Source organism: Ambystoma mexicanum, chromosome 12 (assembly GCF_040938575.1).
Source record: "Ambystoma mexicanum isolate Mex_15411 chromosome 12, UKY_AmexF1_1, whole genome shotgun sequence".
Taxonomy (NCBI): Eukaryota; Metazoa; Chordata; class Amphibia; order Caudata; family Ambystomatidae; genus Ambystoma; species Ambystoma mexicanum.
The window spans coordinates 1,002,094,866-1,002,119,282 of NC_090936.1; the positions used below are offsets into that span (position 1 = coordinate 1,002,094,866).

General features: G+C 43.5%; 1 protein-coding gene across 2 annotated transcripts in view; it reads left to right on the forward strand.

The window, feature by feature from the left end:
- Nucleotides 1–24,417, forward strand: part of LOC138514193 (Golgi-associated RAB2 interactor protein 1A-like) — a 563,172-nt gene that overhangs the window by 88,743 nt on the left and 450,012 nt on the right. Inside the window, exon 1 of one of the 2 annotated variants that reach the window (XM_069629527.1) lies at nt 6,864–7,204. Coding sequence is in view for 1 of the 2 variants with exons in the window: in XM_069629526.1 (XP_069485627.1) it covers nt 9,454–9,606 (153 nt within the window). In the remaining variant the exon portion in view is untranslated. Of the gene's footprint in view, nt 7,205–9,294; nt 9,607–24,417 lie in introns of those variants that run through there. The other variant, XM_069629526.1, reaches the window with a different exon arrangement.

The window sequence follows — 24,417 nt, forward strand, 5'->3', positions numbered from 1 at the left end:
GACTGTGACTCAAAGCCATAGAGAAGGGATTTAGGGAAGCAAGGGAGGGGCGTACTGCAGACCACAGTCCTAAGGCAAGCTGACCCAGTAACATGGATTCCAGAACCACATCCTGTGGGCTCAGTCAAACCAAATTCCCTGTTTGAATGGATTGTGTCCTCCCACGTATTCCTCATCTTTGATATTCAATATCCAGCTTCAGCAAAAATGTTTTGGCTGAGGGCGCTGTGCGTCGATGCAGTCGACTCGGTGCCCCTCGAGGGCCTCCATCTTGAGGATGATGTCATCAAAGACATATTTAGCACCTGCAACGCCCATTGACTTCTGTTCAGTTTTTCCAAGTAAGCTTATGCTTCGAAGAACTACAGTGTGCTTCAGTATTTCCTTCGTAAAATATACTAAAATGTCTTTGTCTTCGACACCGTCTACCCCGAAGACCAGGTTTCAGAAGTGTCAAGACTGCGGTTCCAAGATCTCACTAACCGATCTGCATCGAGTATGCTTGTGGTGGAGCACAAGACCTCGGCCTGCTCGAATGTCAATCAATGACTGGAAAAGCTCTGAAGGAGCGTAAGGGGAAATTAGCGGTAGGTACAAACCCTAGGAAAAACCCCGTCAAAGAAACTGTTTTCTGACGATGCGAGAGGCGACTGTCCTTGAAGAAAGAAGGTGAAAAGGTCCAGGTCAAGGAGTGACTCCCACCACTCCTCCTTGTCGCCGAGAAAGAAAAAGAAGAGGCAGCGTAAATCACCAACTTCGACGTCCTCGTCTGACTCCTCTCCTGAGAGAGCTATTTCCTGTCCCACTGAGGCCTCCACTCATGCCGAATGGGAAGCATTCAGGTTAGAAATGCTCAAAACCTTTGAAAAACAAAAACGCTAGACAAGCCATGCTCCTACCGTGCCTTCTAAAGCCCGTAAGGAAAGGGTTTGAGCCAAATCCTGCATGCCCTTGAGGCCAGGACAGAGGCCAGATCTGCCTCGAGAGCCGTCGAGGCAGCGACACAATGAGAAATCATCAAAGGAACCTTCGAGTTACAAGTAGAAAAATAAGTCGAGGTCATCGACCCCAGCTGCACACTCGATGCCAGCTGCGCCATCTACGCCAGCTGTACCATCGACACCAATGGCGCCATCAATGCCATCAACACCTTTGGTGCCATCAAAGTCGAAAACATCTTCATCAAGGACATCAATGACTCCTCAAGCGTCAAGCTCAACATTTTTGAAACCTTCGACACCCTTACCAGAGAAAACGTTCACTCCTTTACCAAGAAGGGATTGCTTTAAGTCACTAACCTCTATTTATAGTTTTATATCAGAGGAATCCAGGCTAAAGGACCTTTATGAACATTTGCAAAGAGTGGACACTTCATCAGAATTAGAATTTGGTGATCCTGAGTCCGATGAACATGCAGCTGCCTCATACAGACAGTTGATGTCTAAGGTAGTAGATTACCTGGGATGGAGCAGACCTGCCCTCACTTTCGAGCAGGATGATCTAACAGACATCCTTGATAAAGGTCTGCAAAAGGATCCAATTTTACCTTTCCACATTACTCCTCAGAAAAGGGTGAGTGCCAATTGGGAGACGCCAGGGTCAAGTCCGGCAGTAAACAAGAACATGAAAAGAAAATACTGTCCATCTAGTAGTGACCCCAACTACTTATCAAAACACCCCACCGCAGAAAGTCTGGTGGTGCAGGCAGCAACCGCAACCTCAAAACAAGCAGCTTATCCAACAATCCCACCGGAAGGGATGACAAATGGGTATATGCATGGGCAAGAAAAGTATTTTCTGCGGGGAGTAAGTCAGCCAACTCCACATATGCCTTAGCAAAGTTTTCATACACACTATGGGACTGCATTTCTATGGCGGCTGAGCATATTCCCGAAGGGGAGGAAAGAGATGGTTTCTTGGCCATTGTTGGAGACGGCAAGGAAGCCATGTACGAGTCTCTTCAGTTGGGTCTGTATTCTGCTGACCGCATCAGCAGAGCCATGGTGGCAAGCACCATAATTTGCAGATTTGCATGGTTAAGGAAATCTGGATTTTCCCCAGACGTGCAGTCTAGACTCCTTAACTTGCCTTTTGACGGGTCTCATCTTTTTGCCAGCAAGGCTGATGAAAGCCTTGATAAGCTGCAGACCTCGAAGGCGGTAGCCACATCTTTGGGTGCCGCTATTAGGCAGCCTCAGCCTTTTCGCCCAAGTGGCCCTTCTTGGAGGGGTAGATCCTTTCGCCACTACTCCTCAGTTGGAAGTGCGAGAGGAATGGCTGGTCAAAGAGGCCAAAGAAGATTCCCTCATGTTGTACGAGGGAGAGGTGCAAAGCCCGCTCACGCAGGGGCATCTTTACCAACAGCCACTGCTTCAGCCGCCTCAAGACCTCTCTGAGGTCTTGAGTCACGACACCTATGGCTCTTTCAAGTTTTCCCTAAAAAGGAATGGTATTTTCCAGGTAGCAAAAACGTTCCTGCAGATTATCTATCCAGCCTGGCAGTAAAGAACCCAATGTGATTAAGCAAATGGGGCAAGGCGAGATTGTTAGGAAATCATAGCCATCATACTTGAGGATATGCAGTGAGAGGGAAGGGGCAAATGGCTCCATTCTGAGTCCGGTGCAAGATTGAGCCTCCTAATGCACCCTCAAGGAGATTCATTGGCATGCCTTTATGCATGCATGATGCTCGTGACAGCCTGCAACACCTACAAATCATTCACAACCAAAACACCACTCTACTTGGTCGAGAAACTCATCTCGGGAGGCCATTCTGAGACCACAAATGCCACAGCATTGGCAGACTGGAAACATGTACGTGCTAGAGGGGAAAAGTAGGAAACAGGCCTTTTTCTGCTACAGACCCTGTCACTTTAGCAAATTACCAGCATTGGCTATCTCCTTGCACCGTATTTTTCAAAAATGAACTGCACCATGTGCAAACATGCCTTGAATAACATACAAACCTATGTTACTGGTTGCAATCAAAGGGTACTAATATAGGATTTCATTAATTGCAGAACCAAGTATGTGATCTATATTGTAATTTGTGTCTGTAATAAATTGTATGTGGGTTCGGCTATTAGAGAATTAAGATTTCGTATCAGGGAACACCTAATATGGCCTCCCATCCTGAGAAGAAATTACCACTACAGGAACATTGGGCTTTGGAGCATCAAATGGACAACAAAGACCAGATGAAATTAATTGGAGTGAAACACATAAGCCCAAGCATCAAATGGGGAGACCGTGAATTGATCCTGAGGCAGGAAGAGACAAGACTTACATGCAAACTACAAAATACAGTATATGGGTTAAACAAGGACACTGATTTGCAAACCTTCATATGAATAAGGATGGATTGTATGATTATTTGTTTTTGGTTGAGGTCCCAACTCCGATCCAATACCAATAAGAAGGAAATGAAGTATAGTATTCTGTAGGAATGTATACTAATGAACTATCATATAATCTAAGGTTATGTAATAGCACTTTATGTTGGGACTTGGGAGACCAATTCTGACATGACTGGAGAGCACCTCCCATTGGACACAAGTAGTAGGAGGCAGTTGCATTCGCCAAACATTACCCATATTGTATGCACAATGGGGCACCGGGAAGTCAGGTGCCAGTCATTCATTACAGGTCTGGCGGCTACCTACCTGTTTTACCGGCACAGCTACCTCCAGACCCGTAATGAGACCCTTTCTGGAACTTACATATACAAATAGCTGTAGTACAATCTATTTGATGTGGTAGTCCACCAAGACAATATACATGTACAGAACCACAGTTCAAGGCCTGGTAATCTCCTAGATCGATGAGGTAACTGCCATCCTCACAGGATTTCAGTGATGCATCTCGTCCGACTTTGGGTCACCCAACATGCCACAGCATGAGTCATAATGGGGAACAAGAAATTCCCTCCACATTTCTCTCATCTTAAGGGAGGCGCACCACTTGCACACCTGCCTATCTAGCTCTGTAGCGCAGGTGAGTCGCACTATCCAGGAGCCAGGCCATTGCTATACATGAAACGGGTGCACGAGGCAAAAAACAGGAAACAGGACTTCTCTTGCTATGCCCCAGTCTACTGGAACACCATCCTGGTGGCAATACAGACTTTTGAGCCAATACTAGGTGCTGCCTAGGCTCCTTGCATTCCAGCATCACATCCCAACGCTGTGGCCGGAACATCCCCTGCCACATATTGTAACTCCCCCTCTTGACCGCATATGCTACCCTTAATGACATGCATAGTGCTCTGTTGCTTCCTAGCTAGGTGTGTGCTATATAAAACCCCAAATACACAAATATTTGCAGTTATTTCCTAAAATCATGAAAAGGTCATATGAAAGCTAGAGCCACGTTAACGCATGGTACATTAGGCACTTTCACTGGGCACTATGGCTGTTTATTTATTTGCACCTCGTACATTGTCACTTGAGGCACATGTCACAGAATTTTTGATTGCCAATTCCAAATGTCTATCCATTCCTGGCCAGCAATAAAACTGCCTGACTCTGCTCTTCATTAATGTTCTATTCAAGTGCCCCACATGCACAAGACCTACAAAGCGATTTATCAGCCAAGCAACAGGAATAACCGTTATTTCCCTCACTATGTTCTCCTTCCACAGATGAAGTTAATATGCAGCATTCCACCATTCATCAGGTTCGTTGTCCAACTACTTTCTTAATGTCCAGCCATTGATGTTTAAATCTTTTACATATGTACAGGATTTATAAAAAGCAACCCAAGCTGGAAAGCGACAGAGTACTGTACATAGGGGCTGAACCCAAGGAGTAGGAGGCAGGGTTATCTGATTTAACTGGGGTGTTTAACATGAAACATTATTTCTAGCAGGACCAAATAGGATACTAATATTAGGTTGTAAACATTTGAAATCGATGAATAGATAATGAACACATTGAGGGATTGCCTTTTCAGTTCTTAGCGAAATTGCATGCTATAGGAAGTCAGGATTACATTTATATATAGGCTGGTACCTTTCTGTACAAATAATTCTCATTATGGAATGCCATCACTAATGGGTATGGCCAACGAACGTGGGCGTGTGATGACATCACGATACGTATGGCGCATCCACGTCCAAACGCATCACAGCGTGACGCTATAAACTATGTACAACAAGATGGCAGCGGCAATCCTGCATGCGGGGCACTGCCACCACCGTTGAAAGAATGTGCAAACTGAAAGGTAAGGGTAATGGTAGGGAGAGGTTCTTTTGAAGTTTTAGCTTCGGTCCACCCTACTACTTACTAAGGTGGATTTTTACTTATTTCAGATGTGAATGTTTATTGTGGATCGAAACAGGAAGAAGCTAAACAGTGCCGATGAAGAATCCAAATTGGTAGAATCACTTAAGGTAAAATATGATTCAAGATGGGATAGCTTCAAGTTAGGATGTAGATTATAGGTATTCAATTTAATGGGATATCCATTCCTGTGTTTTTTATAGATTCTCATGGAAACCTTAATATTGAGCATATTGTAAGATTGGATTCTGTATATATACATATGGTTGCTTGTAACAAGGGATCAGCTAACACAGGAATACATTTGTTTACTTTTACTAAATAGGATCCTCGTAACTGGTGCCACTTACAAATTATTCATATCTGGAAGCACAATAGGAATCTAATTAGCTAATATTTTCTGTTATACCATTGGATACAGGAGTACAATTGATTTTCTAGAACTGAGTGGAATGGATCCGTTATTGTTATATTCTACGGGGTGCTTAGAAGTATATTTAGTGAGGTAAGAAAGGGGCGAATCACCCACTATTTACTTTCTATATGGTTTAAGTTACTGGTCATAAGGGAATAGTTGTTAGGAAGGTTCACATATAAACTGTATATTGTGTCCAGATTGTATTCGGGGTGCTGGACAGTGGTGTGAATTTGGGATCCCAAGTAGATAACATAGGTAGATAGTATTTTGTGTTCAGGAATGTAACTGGGTATGGACGAGTGTCAGTAGGCAAAGCAATAGTGTGTCATTGTGAATGAACTGTAGAACTTAAAAAAAAGAAATGTCCTTCTTTTCTCCTGTTAATGCCTCTGAAAACCATTTGTTATTTTCTCTCTCTTTTTAGATTACATTCATAAAAAGGACAGTGGATCGATAGGGTACACAATGTGTAAACAGCTGTGATTAAGACTTTATTCCTATTTTGATTTTGTACTTAAAGGAGCCAAGTAATATTGCTAAGAATTGCACTGTCTATGGATATTGATCAATTGTTAAAATACTGCCTGGACAGAGCCATAATGGGCGAAACATGTGCATTTGCTCGCTAATGAGTTAATGTAGGTTTCTGTTGGGTTTTTGTTGAGATAATTATAAAAAAAATCCTTTTTTTGAACCACAGCGTATGGAATTAACTGGATTTTATTCCAATATTTGACACTGGTTGTTTTATAGTGTTACAACCACCAGAGTACTGTTGCAGCATAAGTGGGCACATGGAAGTACATAAGTACGAATATTGAATCTATAAAGTCTAAATATAATTTGGTGTTAGGAGAGCACAGCGCCCCATCACCAAACACTTAAATTAGTTCTTATTCAAGAATCATGTTGCCATGGTTGAGATTGGTGGCCCATGACATATGAGAAGGTTGGCGTAAATAAAGTGTGTGCAGGATGGAAACCATTGCGAAGTAGAGGAAGCCGCCATTATAGATGAAGCACCTTATTAATGTGCAATCGCATTCTTATGGAAATACTGGGATTGGAATGTTGGAATCGGAACAGTGGCCCTTCTGTGTCGTCTTTGGAATGTGTATTGTTTGCTCTCTGTGAGGGGATTCTCTGACACACTGTTGGAAGCTGCTGTAGAAGTATGTGGACACCTAAAGGACCATGCAATGTTTCTTCTCTCTTCTACCTACGTGGGGAAGTCATTACGCACTGCTTTCACCCCTGCTGTAATTGCCGCCTTCCACTGTTGAGCTTGCTCCTGCTTCAATGCGTGTTCTTCTTTCAGGGCTGGGCAGCTCTGGCTACTGCCCCTGAAATGGATCCCGGCTACTGCCCCTGAAATAGATCCCGGCCACTGCTCCTGCCCAGCGCTACTTGGTTCTGTGTTACTGCTGCCCCTGTGCTTTGGGTGTGATCCAGATCGAGACGGCAGTCCTCGTGCCTACTCTCCCTGGAGCCAAAAAGGAGGTTGAGGGTGAGTGGCGATTACAGCGAGTGCTCCTGATTTGGGATGGCAACCAAGAACATGGGATCAGGTGCTGCACTGCACATTGGTGTCACATGGAAAACCCTATTTGCATGTCTGTCGCATTCTCTCTACTGGATGGCAAAGGAGAAGGGATATTTTACCTGCCTTTAAGGGCTGCGTTATTGGCGCTGTTGCAGTGGTATCATCTCTCACTGCTCCTGGCCTTTCCTCTTAGCTGCTTCAGTTAGTTCGGCAACTAACCCCGGTGTCTTGAGTCCTGAAACTCTGCTTGGACCCTTCACCTCTGTCTCTACCCCTGCTGTTGGTGAGCGTTTGGCTCTGTGCTTGGTTGGTTACCCTGTTACTCAGGCTCTTTGCATTCTATGGACGTTTCCCCCACTATCTTCCTTTGCTGGTTCTAGCTTTGATTGATGTATTTCATCTACACACTGAGTTTTCCTGTTTCTGAAAACGAATCATAGAGAGGGTGCCTCCCCCTTGATCGGCGCTTGGTCCATGCATCCTGGAAGAGGACGCTTCAATTTCTCACCTGGGTGTACATCAAACCATCACTACCACACATTCCTGTAGGGCAAGCGTTTTAAAAGGAATCTGTGCCAACAGTGAATGCTGCTTCTGACACCCCCACGCAATAAATACAGAGGAAGCCGCCCAATTGGAGCTGCCCCTTATGCGTAAATATATAAACATTGATTCCCAACAAATGTCTTTCCCACAGTGGTACAGGAACTGTCCAAGGGTGACCCCCTTAAAACCCTGAGTGCTCCACGCACAGGACTCTGAAGGCATTTTAGCACCAAGAAGCATGAATGAGCCCAGGCACCCGCCACAATTGATGATCACATGACCCCCAACGCTGCTGTCTCTGTATCCGGCACCCAGTGCTCAAAATAAGATTTGTAAGTGGAAGTATTTTACTCCCTATTTTTTTTAATGTTGGGAGTAAAATGATTTTTTTAGGGAGTAACAATGTAAGTTCAGTTCCCACTGAGAGTATTTTATAAGCGAGTAAATGTGTTTCAACTGAAAAAACGGAAATGTTTTTGTAATAAATATTTCTTTGCACCTAGTTATTCATGCAGGTTATAAAATACAGGTTTACTTCTTCCGATCTGGCAGTTATAATAGATAGAGGTTTCTTCCTGTGGTACTACATGTACTTCTTGTCCAAACATATCCAAGATTCTAAGTGTCTTTTTCCGACTTTTTGTTGGGAGTATCTTTACTCCCTATTTATATTTTTTGGGAGTATTTGCCAATTTTTAGGGAGTAAAAGTGGCCGATACACCCCTTATCTGTAGGGCTGCCGGCACCTGTTCAACATAGGATACATCTTACAGACAATCTTCCTAACCCACAAGGCTGCACATTACTACTCCCCAAGTGACATTACAAAAAAAACCTCACCTTTTTAGGAAGCATTTTAAAATACCTAACAAAGCCATCTAATGATACATACCCAGGCCCCTGCCCTCCCAGTCTCCCCTGCAAAGTCTTACTGTTAAAATGCCTATGACTGCATGATCCAAGGCGAATTTAGAAATGTCTAAATATACATGGTGTGTTGTTTGATGCACCCTGGCACCTAAATCGTCCACTTCACACTGAACAGCTACATTAATAAAGTTGTGTAGCACACATTTCAACGCTTGTCAGTGGCACGTGGAGAAAGGGCTACAGTGGCATATGGTGAAACAGCGCTTGACAAGTGACAAGATCTTACCAATCTTATGAAAGGAAATTGGGGAAACATGCACAGTTGGAAAGGGGAAGTGGTCAAACAGACACTTTTCAAGGTAATGTGGTCTTTTTTTAGGGAGTGTGGTGAAACACTGACACTTACCAAGGCAAAATGTTGATAAAAGCGGAAAAGCAGCAAAAAATAAGCTTGGAGAGTGACCTTTTGGGGCAAACGTTGAATCCTAATCCTGCTAAAAGGACCAAGCGGAAACATCTCCCTTTCCTTCTCAATGGTTGGGCTCTCAAAGCTAGCCTTGCCCTCGTGACATCACTGCTGTGTCCTTGTGACATCACTGAATCTGGAAGCTGCTAGGGCTTGTGCCCATAAGCAAGTGCAACAGAAGTGGGTCCTTTTCTGAAAGCATGATCCGCTATGGCCTACATGGACGGCCTTCCTTGACGGTCAGTGTGCTATTTGTCCACCAAGAACGTGGAGGTGGCTCGGGCTGAACCGGACACGGGAACGAGTGATGTGATGTACCCCAGTGTTCCAAATGGCGGACACATTCCTGTGGGGGGCCACCCCAGAGGAAGTCGATATCGAACTGAACCTGGTGGTGGGCAAAGGGCTCCTCTCCCAGCTGCTGAGAAGCGAAGAATACAATGTTTTCAACAGGGCCGCCGTGTTTGAGAGTGATTTCATTCAGGTATTTCTGACGTAGACCCCCAAGGTACTAGTCATGGCGGCTCTCCTCCCATTCATGTTGATGTAAAAACTTGAGCCTCTACATAGATGACATTTGTAGGATATGCCAGTGCAGAGGGTCACACATACACAGGGAAAGGAGGGGGGTTACAAAATGAAAGCAGGGAACCCTCACTTGTCTACCACCAGGTGAGAAAATTACAACAGATATAGAGTTATTCCTCATAATATAAAACCATCTTCCCACTAATGCAGCACACACCACAAATGGAATTGAGAATCTGTGTTAATAACTTACTTAGCTGTACTCAGTAGAAATCGGTAGGGCCATCCCACTAACGTTCTACTCTATCACCAGAATGTCATGCATCAGATGCTCAACCCACTGCTCTACCTCGCCACGCTGAAGAACTTGTCAAGAGTGGCCTGTCCTGTGTGCATTTCGGGATCTTTGCTGGCATGCCGGTTCCTCTGATATTCAAGTAGGACTCTAGAGAACCAGATATGTGACTTACTTTTCCCCGGACCCACTGATCTTTCAGGTGCTCCACCTCATCCGGAGATAATAGGTTCCTCGCCACCACATCCTGAATCTGTGGTTTTTAATACCATCCACATGACTCAGTGCCACTACAACAGTTCTTTCAGTAGATTTCTGCTTGCAGGTTGTGCTCCTCTGAATGCATAAAATACTTACAACAGACCTCAATGAGAGCGGGATAGATCAGGGCAGAGTGAGTTATATTGTGAAGTACATTATCTATTTATATGAAGATTTAAAGAGTGCTTTGCACACCACCAAAATGGCATCTTGGCTTGAGGGTGAGGCAAGGAAGAGAACGCGCAGGATTCAAAAGGGAACATCAAACTCTTGGTGGGTTGGTCAAAGGTCATGTGGTCATCAATTTTCTGCATGGGCTGAGGAAGGCAGTTCCAGAGCTGTGCAGTTAGATCTGAGCCAGCACAACCTCTGCCTCTTTGGCTGTCGCACAGCAAAGCTTGAAGAAGCATTGTGGAGAAGGAGTAGGTGTTTCTGAAGGGAAAATAAGGCTTGAAATGTGGGCAGAAGAAAGGGGGCATTTTAGGTGGAAGTCCCAATAGACCAAGAAAAAAGCACTTGAATTCTGTTTTGTTTGCAATTGTGCGTCTGTTATTGGAGGTAAGCAAGACCAAGGGCTTATTTTGACCAAATGTGTAAACATTTAGAAGGAGAGCGGCGGCGGAATTCTGGATTTTTCGGCATCAGAGATAGGAGAAGATTCAGGAATGAATATGGTTGTCTATTGCTTTCCAGCCCAATGGGAGGTCATTCCACAGGGCGACTTCTGCAGCACGCACAGTCCTGCCACCCAATGTATTTTTCTTGAAGGAGACAATGACCAGTTTTAGAACAACTTGATTTTAGGTGTCAGAATGGAGAGTATTTCGGATCCTCTGCTTGAAACAGTATGCTTTGTGGATGAGGCAAAGGATTTGGAAATTGATACATGCCCTAACAGGGAGCCATTAGATGGTGAGAAATGCTGGCGAGATGTTGTCTGTGGGTTTCGGGTACAGGATGAGTCTTGTTGCCTTTTTTTGAATAGATTGACATTTTTGGATAAGGTTATTAGGGAGGCCTAACAGGAGGGTATTACAGTAGTCAAGGTTTGAGAGTAATTTGCCTGACATCATCTGAACCCTTTGGCTCATGTTCAGGAATGGGAAGATCCTGGGTTTTGGTACATAGAGCTGGAGGTGACTTCTCTGTCAAATTTTGTATCTGTGGTTCAAAGGACAGAAGGCTGTCTAAGTTCAGACCAGGTTTCCTGGTGGAAGATGCAATTGTAGGTGGGCTCTATGGGCAGGAGACTAATCAAACGTGATCTTGGGGAAGAGGAGTTGCCAAAGTGGATGATCTCAATGGTAGTGTCATTTAGTCATCAGCTAAAAGTTTCAGAGAAGCAGTATTGAACCAAGCCTTTTTGTCCTTGGTGTCATTGCATTTGAGACAACACTGCTCAGGAGCTGTTCATTCTTTTTAGTGAGTCCACTTCAGGATCAAATGACAAGTTGGTCTTGGGTGGATGATCTTGTTCTTGGTCCATTCAGACAAAGAGATTTATCAGTCATCTAGTCCCGAATCTGGAAAGTAGAGGCCAGGAGGTCCAGAGTTGTTCTTAACTCATGGTGCAATTTACCCAGGAGGGAGTGGAGTGCCCCACTTGACATCAGAGGAACAGTGAAGGTTGTTGAAAAGAGGATTAGAGACGCATGTTTCATCACTCTGACAGCTATGGAGCCCAGGTTAGTAGGTGGCATTAGGGGAGCATTCCTAGTCTTGCCAAATGTGTTTGGTGAGAAAGTGTTTGCTCCAAGAGAGTGGCCTAACCAGAACATTCATAGATGCAATTGAGGGAGACAGGATGGTACAGTGTGTGCTCCCCCTCCTGGGTGGGGGGTAACTTGGCCAGATCTTAATACCAAAAAGGTCGCACAGGTTAGAGAAGGCTAGTGTCTGCTTGCTGATGCTTGCAAACTGAACTGTCAAGTCAAACATTAAAATCCACAAGTGCAATGATTGTATATGAAATATTCTAAAGAATTGCAATGGAGTCTGCTGTTCCTGAAGAAAAGGTGATTTTACCAAGGGCTTAGTAAATGGAAACAATTGTAAGAGATGTGGAAGATCCACAATTTCAGCAAAATCACTGGGCACTCGTAAAGATTCCTATTGTTATGTTGTAGTACCTGGATTGCAGCACGATGGTGCAGCACTGTGGAGTAGAACATTACATGACATAAGATGGGTGCACTCTTTCCAAGTCCTAACTGCAAAGGAAATTGTGGGCAGGGTAGAGATGCCTTATATCTTCCTATTCATTGATAGAAAGTCCTTCAAATGGAAAGGTTCCACACAGGTCTCTTCCACATGCAGCCAGTCTGGATCCTGATTGGTAAGAGTCCTCAGCCAATAATGCAACAAATGCATGTACATAAAGACCTTCCTTACTCATTGCCTGAAATAAAACCTTCCAGCTAACAATCATCTTTCCTCTGTCACCTCCCTAAAATGTGATATGTACGACCTGGAAAGAGGTGATTGCCTGAGTCATTTGAGTATGCACTACTAGTTTGCACAATTTAGTTTATTTGTCGTCTCAGAAGATCTGAAGTGTCTGTGAATAGTATAAATGTATTTGGAAAACTTGATATGTTTTGTATTTTGTATTTGAAATGTACATATGTCAATGCCCATGCTGGTTGTGCATGTCACTGTATTTTGGGTTGGATATTTAACATACCTCGATGCTCAAGCCTGTTATGTGTGCTAACACATGTTTCATTCTCAAGAGCATCCTCATGGCTGTCAGGAAGCCCAAAGCAAACATCTGTCTGTGTCCAAAACCTATCCTTGCCATCACATCTAATTGTATACAATGCGTAGGGATGTCGGCATCAAATGAGAAGTGTTCAAAAGAAAAGTTCAGAGCTTCTTCCAGCTCTTAGCTAGAAAAGGGGTTTCCCTTTCCCAACATTCAAATAGTTCACTTTACAAAAGAGGGGTTCCCTTCCGCAACATTTCAAGTCTTCCAATGTTTCAAAATAACACCATTCCTTGGGATATTCAATGTTCCAAAATAACACAATTCTCAGCTCTTCCGGTTTGGTTACCTTTCACCAATTTATAAAGTTCAGTTCATCAATTTCAGTTCACATAGGCTTCTTTTATTCAATCACAACGTGGCTTTTCTTTAGGTGGGTGTATTCGGTCTAGGCACAGTTGTCGGACCACGCGGTCCACCCATTACAGGTCACACAACCGACACACCTTCATTGGATCTGTTTCATAGGTATCTTGCCACAGTCTGAGCTTCACAGTGAGGCTTGACTTGGTATCCTTTCAAGTGCCCTTGGAAGCTTTATTATCACTTGTTTTGTCATCATTCACTTGTTTAGTAACTATCACTTGCCAGAACAACAAGGCTGTCTAGTACACTTTCCTGCTATGAAACTCAGTTACCATTATAGTTTGTTTGCACAATCCATCATAAGCTTCCCAGTACACTCTCCAGCTAGGAAATGTATGCTCTGTTTCAGGTTTCATGATCAAAGCATCGGGCAGCCTTTTGCCAGGTTTCTCTTGCATACAAGCTTTGTTACTATTATAGTTCTTTTGCACAACTATTCTTGGCTCTTGGCAATGCTTGCTTATTTAACTCTTGACAATGCTTGCTTTTATGGCTTCTCATCAAATTAATTGCTGTTTCTTATTGGTTTCCTTATATTCAATTCATATACTCAAATTAAAATGTCTTTTGGCACTAAAACCACCCATCCACCATGTCCAGGGCCCCCTTTTTACCCAGGCAGATACAGGCTTTGTTACTATTATAGTTCTTTTTCACAACTATTCTTGGCTCTTGGCAATGTTTGCTTATTTGACTCTGGGCAATGCTTGCTTTTATGGCTTCTCATCAAGTTAATAACTTTTTCTTATTCGTTTCCCTATATTCAATTCAGATATTCAAATTTAAATGTCTTTTGGCACTAAACCACCCATCCACCATGTCCAGGGCCCCCTTTTTACCCAGGCGGACTCACCAGCCCTCTCTTGGTTTGTTTTCCACTTTCTGTGGCTTTCCAGAGAACTGTCTCCGCCCGCAGTCTGCTTGCGCTGGTTCCCTGTAGCATACAGCGTCCTCCACGGCTTCCTCTCTGCTTACTTCAGAGCTCTGGAAAACTGCAGTTAGCGCTCCTGCACCTGTGAGTGTTCGGGAGTCTCTCCAACGCTCCTGGTACCTTTGCTCTGTACTGCACTGCTTTCTCAGCTTTGCCTCAGACTGCCAATGAGCCCCTCTTGCCTACTGCACCGGATCACACTATACCTCCCAGTGTCTTGGGAAGGTGCCTTATCGCCGCCACAACTTCTGCTGTGGAACTCTTCATCGCGCTTTCTGTGCCTCTCTCTATGTTTCTCAGTAGAGCCTGTTTTAAAGTTCCCGGCTCCACGATAATGAGTCCAACAACTAGACCGCTCATGTTTCTTCTTCCAGTCTGTGTTAATGGTGGCCTCCTCGGCTCAGTAACTAAGTGGTGTTTGTGTGAGAAGAATCCAAAAAGAGAAGATGTATGACTATGGTGTGTCTCTTCCTTGTCCCAGTACCTGACAGGTGTTTTACTGGGAGATGATTTATGTAAAAGATAGGGAAGGGACTGGTAATAACCTATAATGTCCTGGGGGATATTAGGCGCATTGGAAAAGGTAAATAGGGGATACCATGTCTCACCCAAGGGTGCCTCATCCCCACTCCCCAAGTCTCCTCCATCCAGGTGATCCTCCCTTGCATATCCAACCCCAGGGTCAGGATTCGAAAGCGACAGTCTTTCCCTGGCCGCTTAAGAGGAGATGTTGGGGAAAGAATTGAGGACGCCCTCGGATTCCTCACATGGCTTAACAAAGGAATCATTTTTCTGAAACAGTCATTATAATATGAGCAATGTAAATAACAATATGTGCCTGATACAATAAGCTTTACATCATCCCTACCATTGGAGGTTTGAAACCTTCTAGCTCGAGTGGTATCTTCTTCTGTGATAGTACCTATTCTAGTGACCGGTCGATATATGATCATGTGTTAGGTTCTGGCTGCTGTAAGGGATAAAGAGTAAGACTCTGACACGGAGGCATGTTAAGTGTTGGGTATGGACTTTTATTTATCATATAATAAGAGGGGTTGGAAGAAATCCGATCCATCCCTAATCCTAAGAGTGTTTTCCTCTGCCTCAACAAAATAAAGGAACGTCTGTGTCAGGATGTTAAACCGAAGAGCGTCCTCTGTCCAAAACCCTAAAGTGAGACAAAGGGGTGCCGAAGCACAGAGAATTGATGACCCCTCTCTTAATCGAAAAAGGAGTTGCAAGAGAAGAGTACTAGTCGCACTGAAACCAATATACCAACAAATATATTCAAATTCTATAACTTATACAATAGTTATTAACATGAAAGGACAAAAGCAATAATTATAGCTAAAAGAAATTTCTTTTTAATATGATTCAAAAAATTCAATTAAAAATATGGTGAATTGATACATATTTGTTATAAAAAACAACATATAGTGAAAGGGGTATGTCAAGGTAGAAATAGCAAGGAGAACGATTCTTTTGACAAGTTAATTAATTTGACGACTAAATTTAGATGTCCATTAAGAGATTAGGTGTCGACATGTTTCGGCCTTCTGACAAATTGGACATCTTCTCTGTTATCCATTCGGAAAAGGGTGTCAAGGCCATCTTCAGGACAAAGGATTTCTTCCCACGTGTCTTCACATACAAGGTATTACCCCATCAAGTGATGTATGTTTAACATCAATGATTTGTTTCTCCAGTTCGAATGAGAAAATAGGGACGATGATAAATAACGTCACTCAAGTGGATGATTTCTTTTCACCATAATGCCCAGGTCTAAATTGAAGGAATAGGATCATTGAGGTAGTGGTCTTTATTCCACAGGACGAAGAATCCAACAAAAGAAACTGTGGTTATATCAGATGAAGGCTATCTTGGATAGGTCTATACACTTTCTGGATCTTTTTTACCCATTCATCTGCAGTGAACAGTGGAACAGGGGAAGTCTCAAGCGTGTCCAATGGGCTGATCTTCGGATGACACGCCAAACAGCTGAAAAAGGGCGACCTTCCCGTAGAGGAGTGTATAGTGTTGTTATATGTAAACTCTGCTAACGGGAGGACATTTTCCCATTCCAGTTCATTTTGTCTACAGTAGCAGCAGAAATACAGTTCTCGGTTCTGATGGATTCTATCTGTCTGCCTGTCGCTATGTTGGTGATAAGCTATTGGATGTAGATTGACCCTTAGGGGATAATGTAGTGCTTTCCAGAAGTGGGAAATTAACTGTGATCCCCAGTCAGAAAGGATTGTCCCAGGTAATCCGTAATGCCTATTGATGGTCAGAAAAGAGGTATGGGTGAGCTCGGCTGCCAATGGTAATCCAGACATGGGTTCAAAGTGACCCATTTTGGTAAATGAATCCAGTACTGTCCAAATATTGTTGAATCTGTTTGATTTGGGGAGATCCGTAATGATATCCATGCTGATGGAGTGCCAGGGATATGGCGGAACTGGGAGAGGTCGTAGTAGTCCAACAGTTTTTTTTCCTTAGACCTTTGGCTCTTATGCAGACGCCACACCTGTGAAGGTATTCTTTAATGTCTTTTTACATCGTCTCCCACCAGGCATATCTTTTTACCAGGTCGTAAGTTTTCTTTTGTCCATAGTGACCCACAAGGTAGCTGTCATGACACCATGCTTGATTGTGTTGTTGTTCTGCATGGTGGGGCATCCAGAGTCGTTTATCATGGTATAAGACACCATCGACATCATGATGCCAATCATCTTGCAGGAATTGAAGAATGATGGATTCTTGATAGGAATCACGGATTGCATTCAAAAACTGTTCCGTAGGTTGGGAATGTGTGCCAATCACTTTCTCGGGTAGTATGAAGGGTAGTTCCGGGTGATGTGGCATTATACTATCAGGAAAATATCTAGATAAAGTGTCGGCTTTCGTGTTCTGTGCTCTTGGTTTAATGTGATGACAAAGTCGAAACGACTTAAGAAATGCACCCAACTAGATTGTCTGTGGGTGCTGTTTTTGTCAATTTTAAGGAAAACCAAATTCCTGTGATTGGTGAGAACAGTGATGGGAAAAAAGGTGCCTTCCAAGTAGTGTCTCCATTCAAAGAATGCTTCTTGGATCGCCAATAATTCCTTACCAAAAATAGTATAGTTGATTTCCGAAGGAGTGAGTTCACGAGAGTGATATGCAACTGGATGCAGGTAATAAGTAGTTTCTTGTCTCTGAGATAGAATGGCTCCTACAGCATAGTTGGATGTGTCTGTTTCAATAAGGTAGGGGGCATCAGCCCTAGGTAAACTTAACACAGGCATGCTAGTAAATGCCTTTTTGAATTGTGTGAAGGCATCTTGTGCTTGAGTGTCCCACTGATAGACTGCTTCTTTTTTAAGTAGAGGTTTGAGAGCTTGAGTTTGATGTGAATAGTCCTTGATTAACCCATAGTAATTTTCAAACCCAAGAAATCTCTGGAGTTCTTTGATGTTCCTTGGAACAGCCCAGGTTTGGATTACTTTGAGCTTTTCCTGGTCCATGTCCACTCCAGTGAGAGAACGGACATGTTCCAAAAAGGTGACTGTGTCTTGGTAAAAGGCACATTTGATCACCTTAGCATAAAGTCAATGTTTACGTAGTCTATTTAGTACTTCGACAGCTTGTTGGACATGTTGTGTATAATCATTGGAATACACTCGGATGTCATTCAAGTAGGTGACTACAAAGGAATCCAGGATGTCTTTGAATATATAATTTAAGAAGAACTGGAATGCCACAGGGGCATTACACAGCCGAAAGGGCATCACCAAAAATTCATAGTGCCCCATCCGTGTTAGAAAAGCAGTCTTCCATTCATCTCCAGGATAGATCCAGACGAACCTGGCAAATCCAGTTTCGTGGAGGCATGGAGTCACCGGAGCCGACTCCCGAAGAGGCGCGCCCTCACCGGTACGCCTGTAAGGTCCTAACACCTTCTTAGAGCTACATGACTAAACCGATACAATGGGCTATTACAGGGCACATCTGAGGCTTCTTTGCCTCCTTGTTCTAAGTGTGTCTGGCTCACGGGCATGACCCCTCCCCTCTTGTCTCCTCCCCATTCTTAATCCCAATTCCAACTGACAGGCTCTCGGAACCAAGTGTTCACTTGTTTTTCTGACCACCCTGATTGGAGGGAATTTTATCTAAATTGAATGTTGATTTTGTTCTTCATTTACTTACCTGTTAAGATATTTGTATTCTTCCTAATGTAGATTTTGTTTTGAGTAAGGCCTTGCTCAGCACATGATTATACCTACATGTTTGTTCTACCTTTTGGTAAATAAAATAAATAATGAATTAACAAAACCATTCAAGGCAGCCTTCTGCCTCGAGATTCCCAGAAAGACACAGCTTGTACACGTTTTTTAAACAGGTGAAAGGCTGTCAGGGAGCGGATGAGTGGACCTACACACTTCATTTGTTTGCAGCAGACCATAACAGAAGCTGGGTTACCCAGGCCACCAGGAGCAGTGCAGAATCCCTCATTCAAATCCTCAGGCTTCAAACGCCTCACTTAGAACCCTTTTATCCTCAACCCTCTGGAATCCTCTCCACTCCCAGGTTCCATTCTCTCATTCTAGGCAACTCTGGATGGAGTCAGGACATGTGAATGGACCACATCCATCATATAACACATCTCTGCCTTTCTTTATAGCACAAGGTTCAAGCTTCCTCGTCACAGTCTTGCCTTAGTTCTAAATACTACTGTCATCCATAACAACAGCATCTGAAGTACCCTCACAATACTCTACATACTCCAATACCTGGATCCTCCCTATCCTCATGAAGCCTGGTTTAGACATAAGCACGCAGTCCCCTCTTGTATTTTCTCCTCTCTAAAAAAACATAAGGGGGTCAAATCCTGTTTTAATTTCCTCTGCTTTTCTCTCCACTTTTCATTTCAAACCCTCTGGGTCCTAATCCACATACTTTACATGTGCCAACCATAGTGGACATGCCCTAGAATTAAGCCAGCGGTGGCATGCAGGACAAGCTGGTACAACACCACTCCTTTCTCGAGCTAATTTTCCATGTCACTACTCATAGAAATCACCATCATTAGAAAGTCCATCATAGTGCATTTAAAACGCTCAACCGTCCCATTTGTCGCATGGTGGAATAGAGATGTTTTAGGATGTTCGAACCCGATTTGTGGTAAAAATGGATCAATTTCATGTAATGTTAAATTGAGAGCATTATCTGTGAGGATCTTACTGGATAATCCTCCCTCTGGAAAATCCCATGTAAGAACGTCACTATCGCCATGTTATCAGCTTCATACTCTGTCTTGACCTCCACCAACTTGGAGTAGTGGTAGACCAACGCGAGGATACACACCATTCTCCCCTGGGCTCCACCTAAAGGACCCAAATCGTCCTCGGCCACATATACCCACAATAAGTCTGCCTACTCTATTGTCCTCAAAAGTTGGGCTTGTGTTCACATCATTTTATAAATCTCTTGACACAAGAGACACCACTTGACTACCACTACACCTCTACAGCCACCAGAAATGTTCTCTACCATTCCTTTAGTTTTAGCCATGCAGAGATGCTCTTTGTGGCATATATCCAGGATACTTATTCTGACCCCCAGCGGTGACTCAAGTTTGATCCCATTACAAAGAAAAACAACTTTGTGACACAGTTCATCATTTTATTTTTTTAATTGTATTTTATTACATTTGTTAATACGCCCAAACCCAGAGGTATCATGGGGTAGGTTACATTAGTGATGAGGTACTTACTGGTTACATGGAATGAAGTTGCATAATTAATACAGTAACGGGCGAAAATATGAAGAATACAACTCTTCTCTGCAGGACATGACAAAGGTACAAAATGAATACAGACTATAAACATAAGGAAGGGTGACATAGGTAAGGTAATACAATTGCAGTGGTACATATGTATATACAGCAGTGAAAACGGTAGTCCAGGTGTTATGTGTTGGACTCAGGTAATGAGCATAATATTTGTTAAATAGCCAGGTTTTTAGGAGTTTCTTAAATTGAGTGTGGGATGTTTCATTACTGATGTTGGTAGGGAGGGAGTTCCAAAGTCTGGGGGCTGCAACAGTGAAACTGGACTCGCCGGTTCTTGTATTCTTGAAACGGGAGACAAATAAGTGAGTACTAGTGTTGGATCTCAGGAGTCTGATATGGGTTTTTTGGGTGATGCACTCATTAAGATAGGAGGCAGCATTTTGGGTAATGCATTTGTGTGTGGTGGTAAGCGCTTTATACAGGATTCTGGCTTGGATCGGGAGCCAATGTACTTCTCTCCTAACTTGTGAGATATGGTCCCTTTTATTTATGCCTAGTGCTGCTCTCAGGGCTTTGTTTCGTAGTAGTTGTAATTTGAATAGGTTTTTCTTGGAGGTACCTACAAATAGTATATTACAATAATCTAACTTTGACAAGATGAGTGCTCTGGAAAGAGTGATGCAGTTCTGTGTAGAAAGAAATTGGCGGCTGAGGGAAATCAGTTTAGCTGTGTAGGCTGTGGAGGATGCCAGCGAGCTGATGTGTTTGCTCATGGTGAGGCTAAAATCCAAGTAAACCCCTAGTGTTTTAACTTGGTTAGAGATGGGGATGGGAGTGCCATCTATGTCGATGGAGGTTTGTTTGTTTGTTTGTTTATTTTATTTCTATAGCGCACCTGACCCGGAGGTATCTGGGCTCTTGTGGTTACAGGTAGGTTGTTACAGACAGTGTAATCAAAATACAGTTACAGACAGAGGTGGTATAGTCATGTTACTGATACAGTGTGGTCAGTATAGAATTGCATAGGTGGAGTTACATGAAACATACAGAACAAATTCGTAGGGTGAACATGCAGAAAAAGCAGGCAGGGATTGCCCAATGAGCCTATAAGTGCAAGTGATGGGGAGGGTTTACTCAAGTTGGTGTAATGAGGTCAGACTCTTGATCGATTGGGCTCAGTTATTCCTTACTAAGTTGGGTGGTCTTGAGTGCAAGTGGGAGGGTATTCCACAGTTGGGCCGCCATGACAGGGAAGCTACTCCCTCCTTCTCTTTTAGATTTGTACCTTGGGACCTCTAGGCTTGAGGTGTTGGACGACCTGGTGACCTGTGTTGATGATCTGATAGTGAACTTTTCAGTGAAGTAAGGTGGGGCAGTTCAAAGCTTTAAAGGTGAGGCACAGTGTTTTCAGTTCGATCTTTTCCTTTATAGAGAGCCATTTGAACTGTCGTTCTTGTTGCTGAGATATGCTCTCTTCTTGGTATATTTAATGCGGCTCGGAGTGCATTATTCTGCAATATTTGTAATTTATTGAGCACAGATTTGCTAGCACCCAAGTATAGGCTATTGCAATAGTCCACGTTAGTCAATATGAGTGCTCTAGCCAGGGTGAGGCAGCTTTGTGTTGGGAGCAGTGGTCTACAGGCCCTTATTAGTTTGCCCGTGTAAGCGGTAGCTGAGGCAGTCATGGTGACTTGTTTGTTTAGGTTGGAAGTGGTGTCCAGATAGAAGCCTAGTGTTTTTACATATTTGGCCACTAGGATGCTATTCCCATCTATGTAAAAGGAGGCATAGCTCGTACTCCTTTTGTTTATGTTGGCTGGAGAGCCCACCAGTAGGAGTTCTGTTTTGTCGTCATTCAGACAGAGGCCATGAGTGGTCATCCATGCCTGAATGACTTGGTAGATTTTGTTTACAAGCCGTGCATCCGAGTCGTAGGTGCCTGTTAGAGGGGTACAACGTCCTTTCATCACGGGATGTTTTCTGCTGGGTTTTTTGCCGTGAATTTTTTTTAGAAAAAAAAAACTAATTTTTAGGGGGGGTTAGTAAATTATATATATATGGGGTGTTTGGGAATAAATACAAATGAACGAAAATGGGGGGTTCGGGGGAACCCCCCCCCCAAAATAATGTAAAAAAATTTGATGGTTTTTTTTCATCAAAAAATCATGGTAAAAAACCCTGCAAAAAACATCCCGTGATGAAATGACATGGAACCGTTAAAGGAAGGAGGATCTGAGTGTCATTTGCGTAATTCGTGTAGGTGACATCCAGACGGCCTAGTTAATCAAACAGTGGCTTTGTAAAGATATTATTTAATGTCGGGGATAGACACAGGCCCTGAGGGATTCCGCACGTGATCGGTATGGGGTCAGCTGATGCAGACGGTGAGAAAACTTGCATGGTTTTGTTAGGCATGACTGAATCCAGGTGATTGCTGACTGGGAAAAGTGGGCTGCAGTGTCGAGGTGATCGCAAAGTACTCTATGGTCGACAAAATCAAAGGCCGCCGATCGGTCCAGGGGGAGCAGGATTGCCGTCTTTCCTTTGTCTTCGAGTCCGTCAATCTAGCTTTTGAGGTCAATCAACGCTGTTTCGGTCCTGTTTTGGGGTCTGAAGCCAGATTGACGGGTTCCCAGAAGCTGATTTGTTTCTAAGTGTACTTGGATTTGCAGGTATGCTACCCTATTCAGAATCTTTAACAGAAATGGGACCGTTGTGATTGGTCTGTAATTTGTAGGTGTAGATGGGTCTAAGGATTGTTTTTTGAGTAGTGGGAGTACCCATGATTCCTTCAGGTTACTGGGTACAATACCCGTTGAGAATGAGGCATTAATTAGTTTGGTTATAAAGGGGGCCAAGTCTCTGGCGGATGGTGCGGATAATCTCTTCTTTGTATTTAGCGGAGAGGGTGGCCAGGTTGGTTTTGTTCTCTAAGGTGGGGGTATGTTTCCATAGTGATTAAAGTTTTCTTTTTTCAGTACGTAGATGTTTTAACTCAGGGGTAAACCAGGAGTTTAAGTGGGCTCTTGGTTTACTTTTGCGCATTTTGAGGGGTGCAACTATGTCTAATGCTTTAATCATAGTAGAGTTGTAGGTGTCTACCAATAGGTTGGAGTCCATAGTGTTTGGGAGAGAGTTTAAGGTTGGGATTACCAGAGGCATAATTGCCACCACTGTGATATTTCATTTATTTCTAGTTGGGCACGGCAGTACAATCGGGCTAGTATTGTTCAGTGGTTTAATGATGCTGAACTCGAACGATATCAGGTGGTGGTCAGTCCATGGTTGAGGGTGGATATTATTCACTGTGATATTACAGTTTAGGTCTACTACCCAGTCGAGGGTCCTCCCTTTCTTATGGGTGGGCTGGGTAATTTTTTGGCTGAATCCATGCTCAGTCAGGGTGTTGGCTATTGATAATGCATGGGAGTCGTAAGGGTCATTGAAGCCTACGTTGAAATCCCCTAGTATTAGAATTTGGGAGGCAGTTTTGATGTTGTCTGAACGTAGGGTCATCAAATCTTCCTCGAAAGAGCCTAGGGGTCGATCAATTAAGTGAATTGTGATGGTACTTTTATGCAATGTTTGCAGCTTGGCTGCGAGTAGTTCGCATGAGGAGAGTGAGGAAGTATTGACTATTTTTCATATCCAGGGCATTTTTAAAGATGATGGCAATGCCCCCTCCTCTGTATGTCTGTCCACTCTGATGATAGAGTAGTTATCTGGTATCGCTTGTAGAAGTGAGGGTCCCGCTGCAGCATGCAGCCAGGAATCTGTTACTGCTAGGAAGTCCAAGATATTGTCTAGGATGGTGTCTGCTATGTCAGTGGTGTGAGCTATCAAAGATCTAGCATTAATTAGAACTCCAGAGATGATAGATTTGGCCTCGTTAGGGGTATTGGTAATAGTTTTTGGCTGTTTCCGGTTCTCATTTTGTCTAATTGGGGTTATGTATGCGGTAGGGAGTCCCCTCACAGGGCTTTTCTTAGTGGTTAGAGTGGGTTTGTTTGTTTGTTTTTGAGAAGTGGCTGGTTGGGTGATGGGAGTCTAGAACAGAGTCTGTAGTTTCTGTCCTTGAGTAGGCACAGGCGGTTAGTAAGTGTTACTGCTATAGGAGTACATTTGTTTGTAGGTGGGTTTAAGACTGTGATGTTGGAGGCTGCAGTCTTATTCGTGCCTTGTGAGTTAAAGTATAGACTCGGCAAAAATGTGGTAGGCTTGATTGCGTTGGGTATATCGAAATTCAGTGAGGGCAGGAAGAAGGTGGCTTTGATCCTAGAGGGCAGGACTTTGGTCATGATTGTATTTAAGGCCAGGAGGTACTCATTAGCGGGACGTGGTGGTGGAGGATGCCTGTTGGTGGCCCCAAGGATA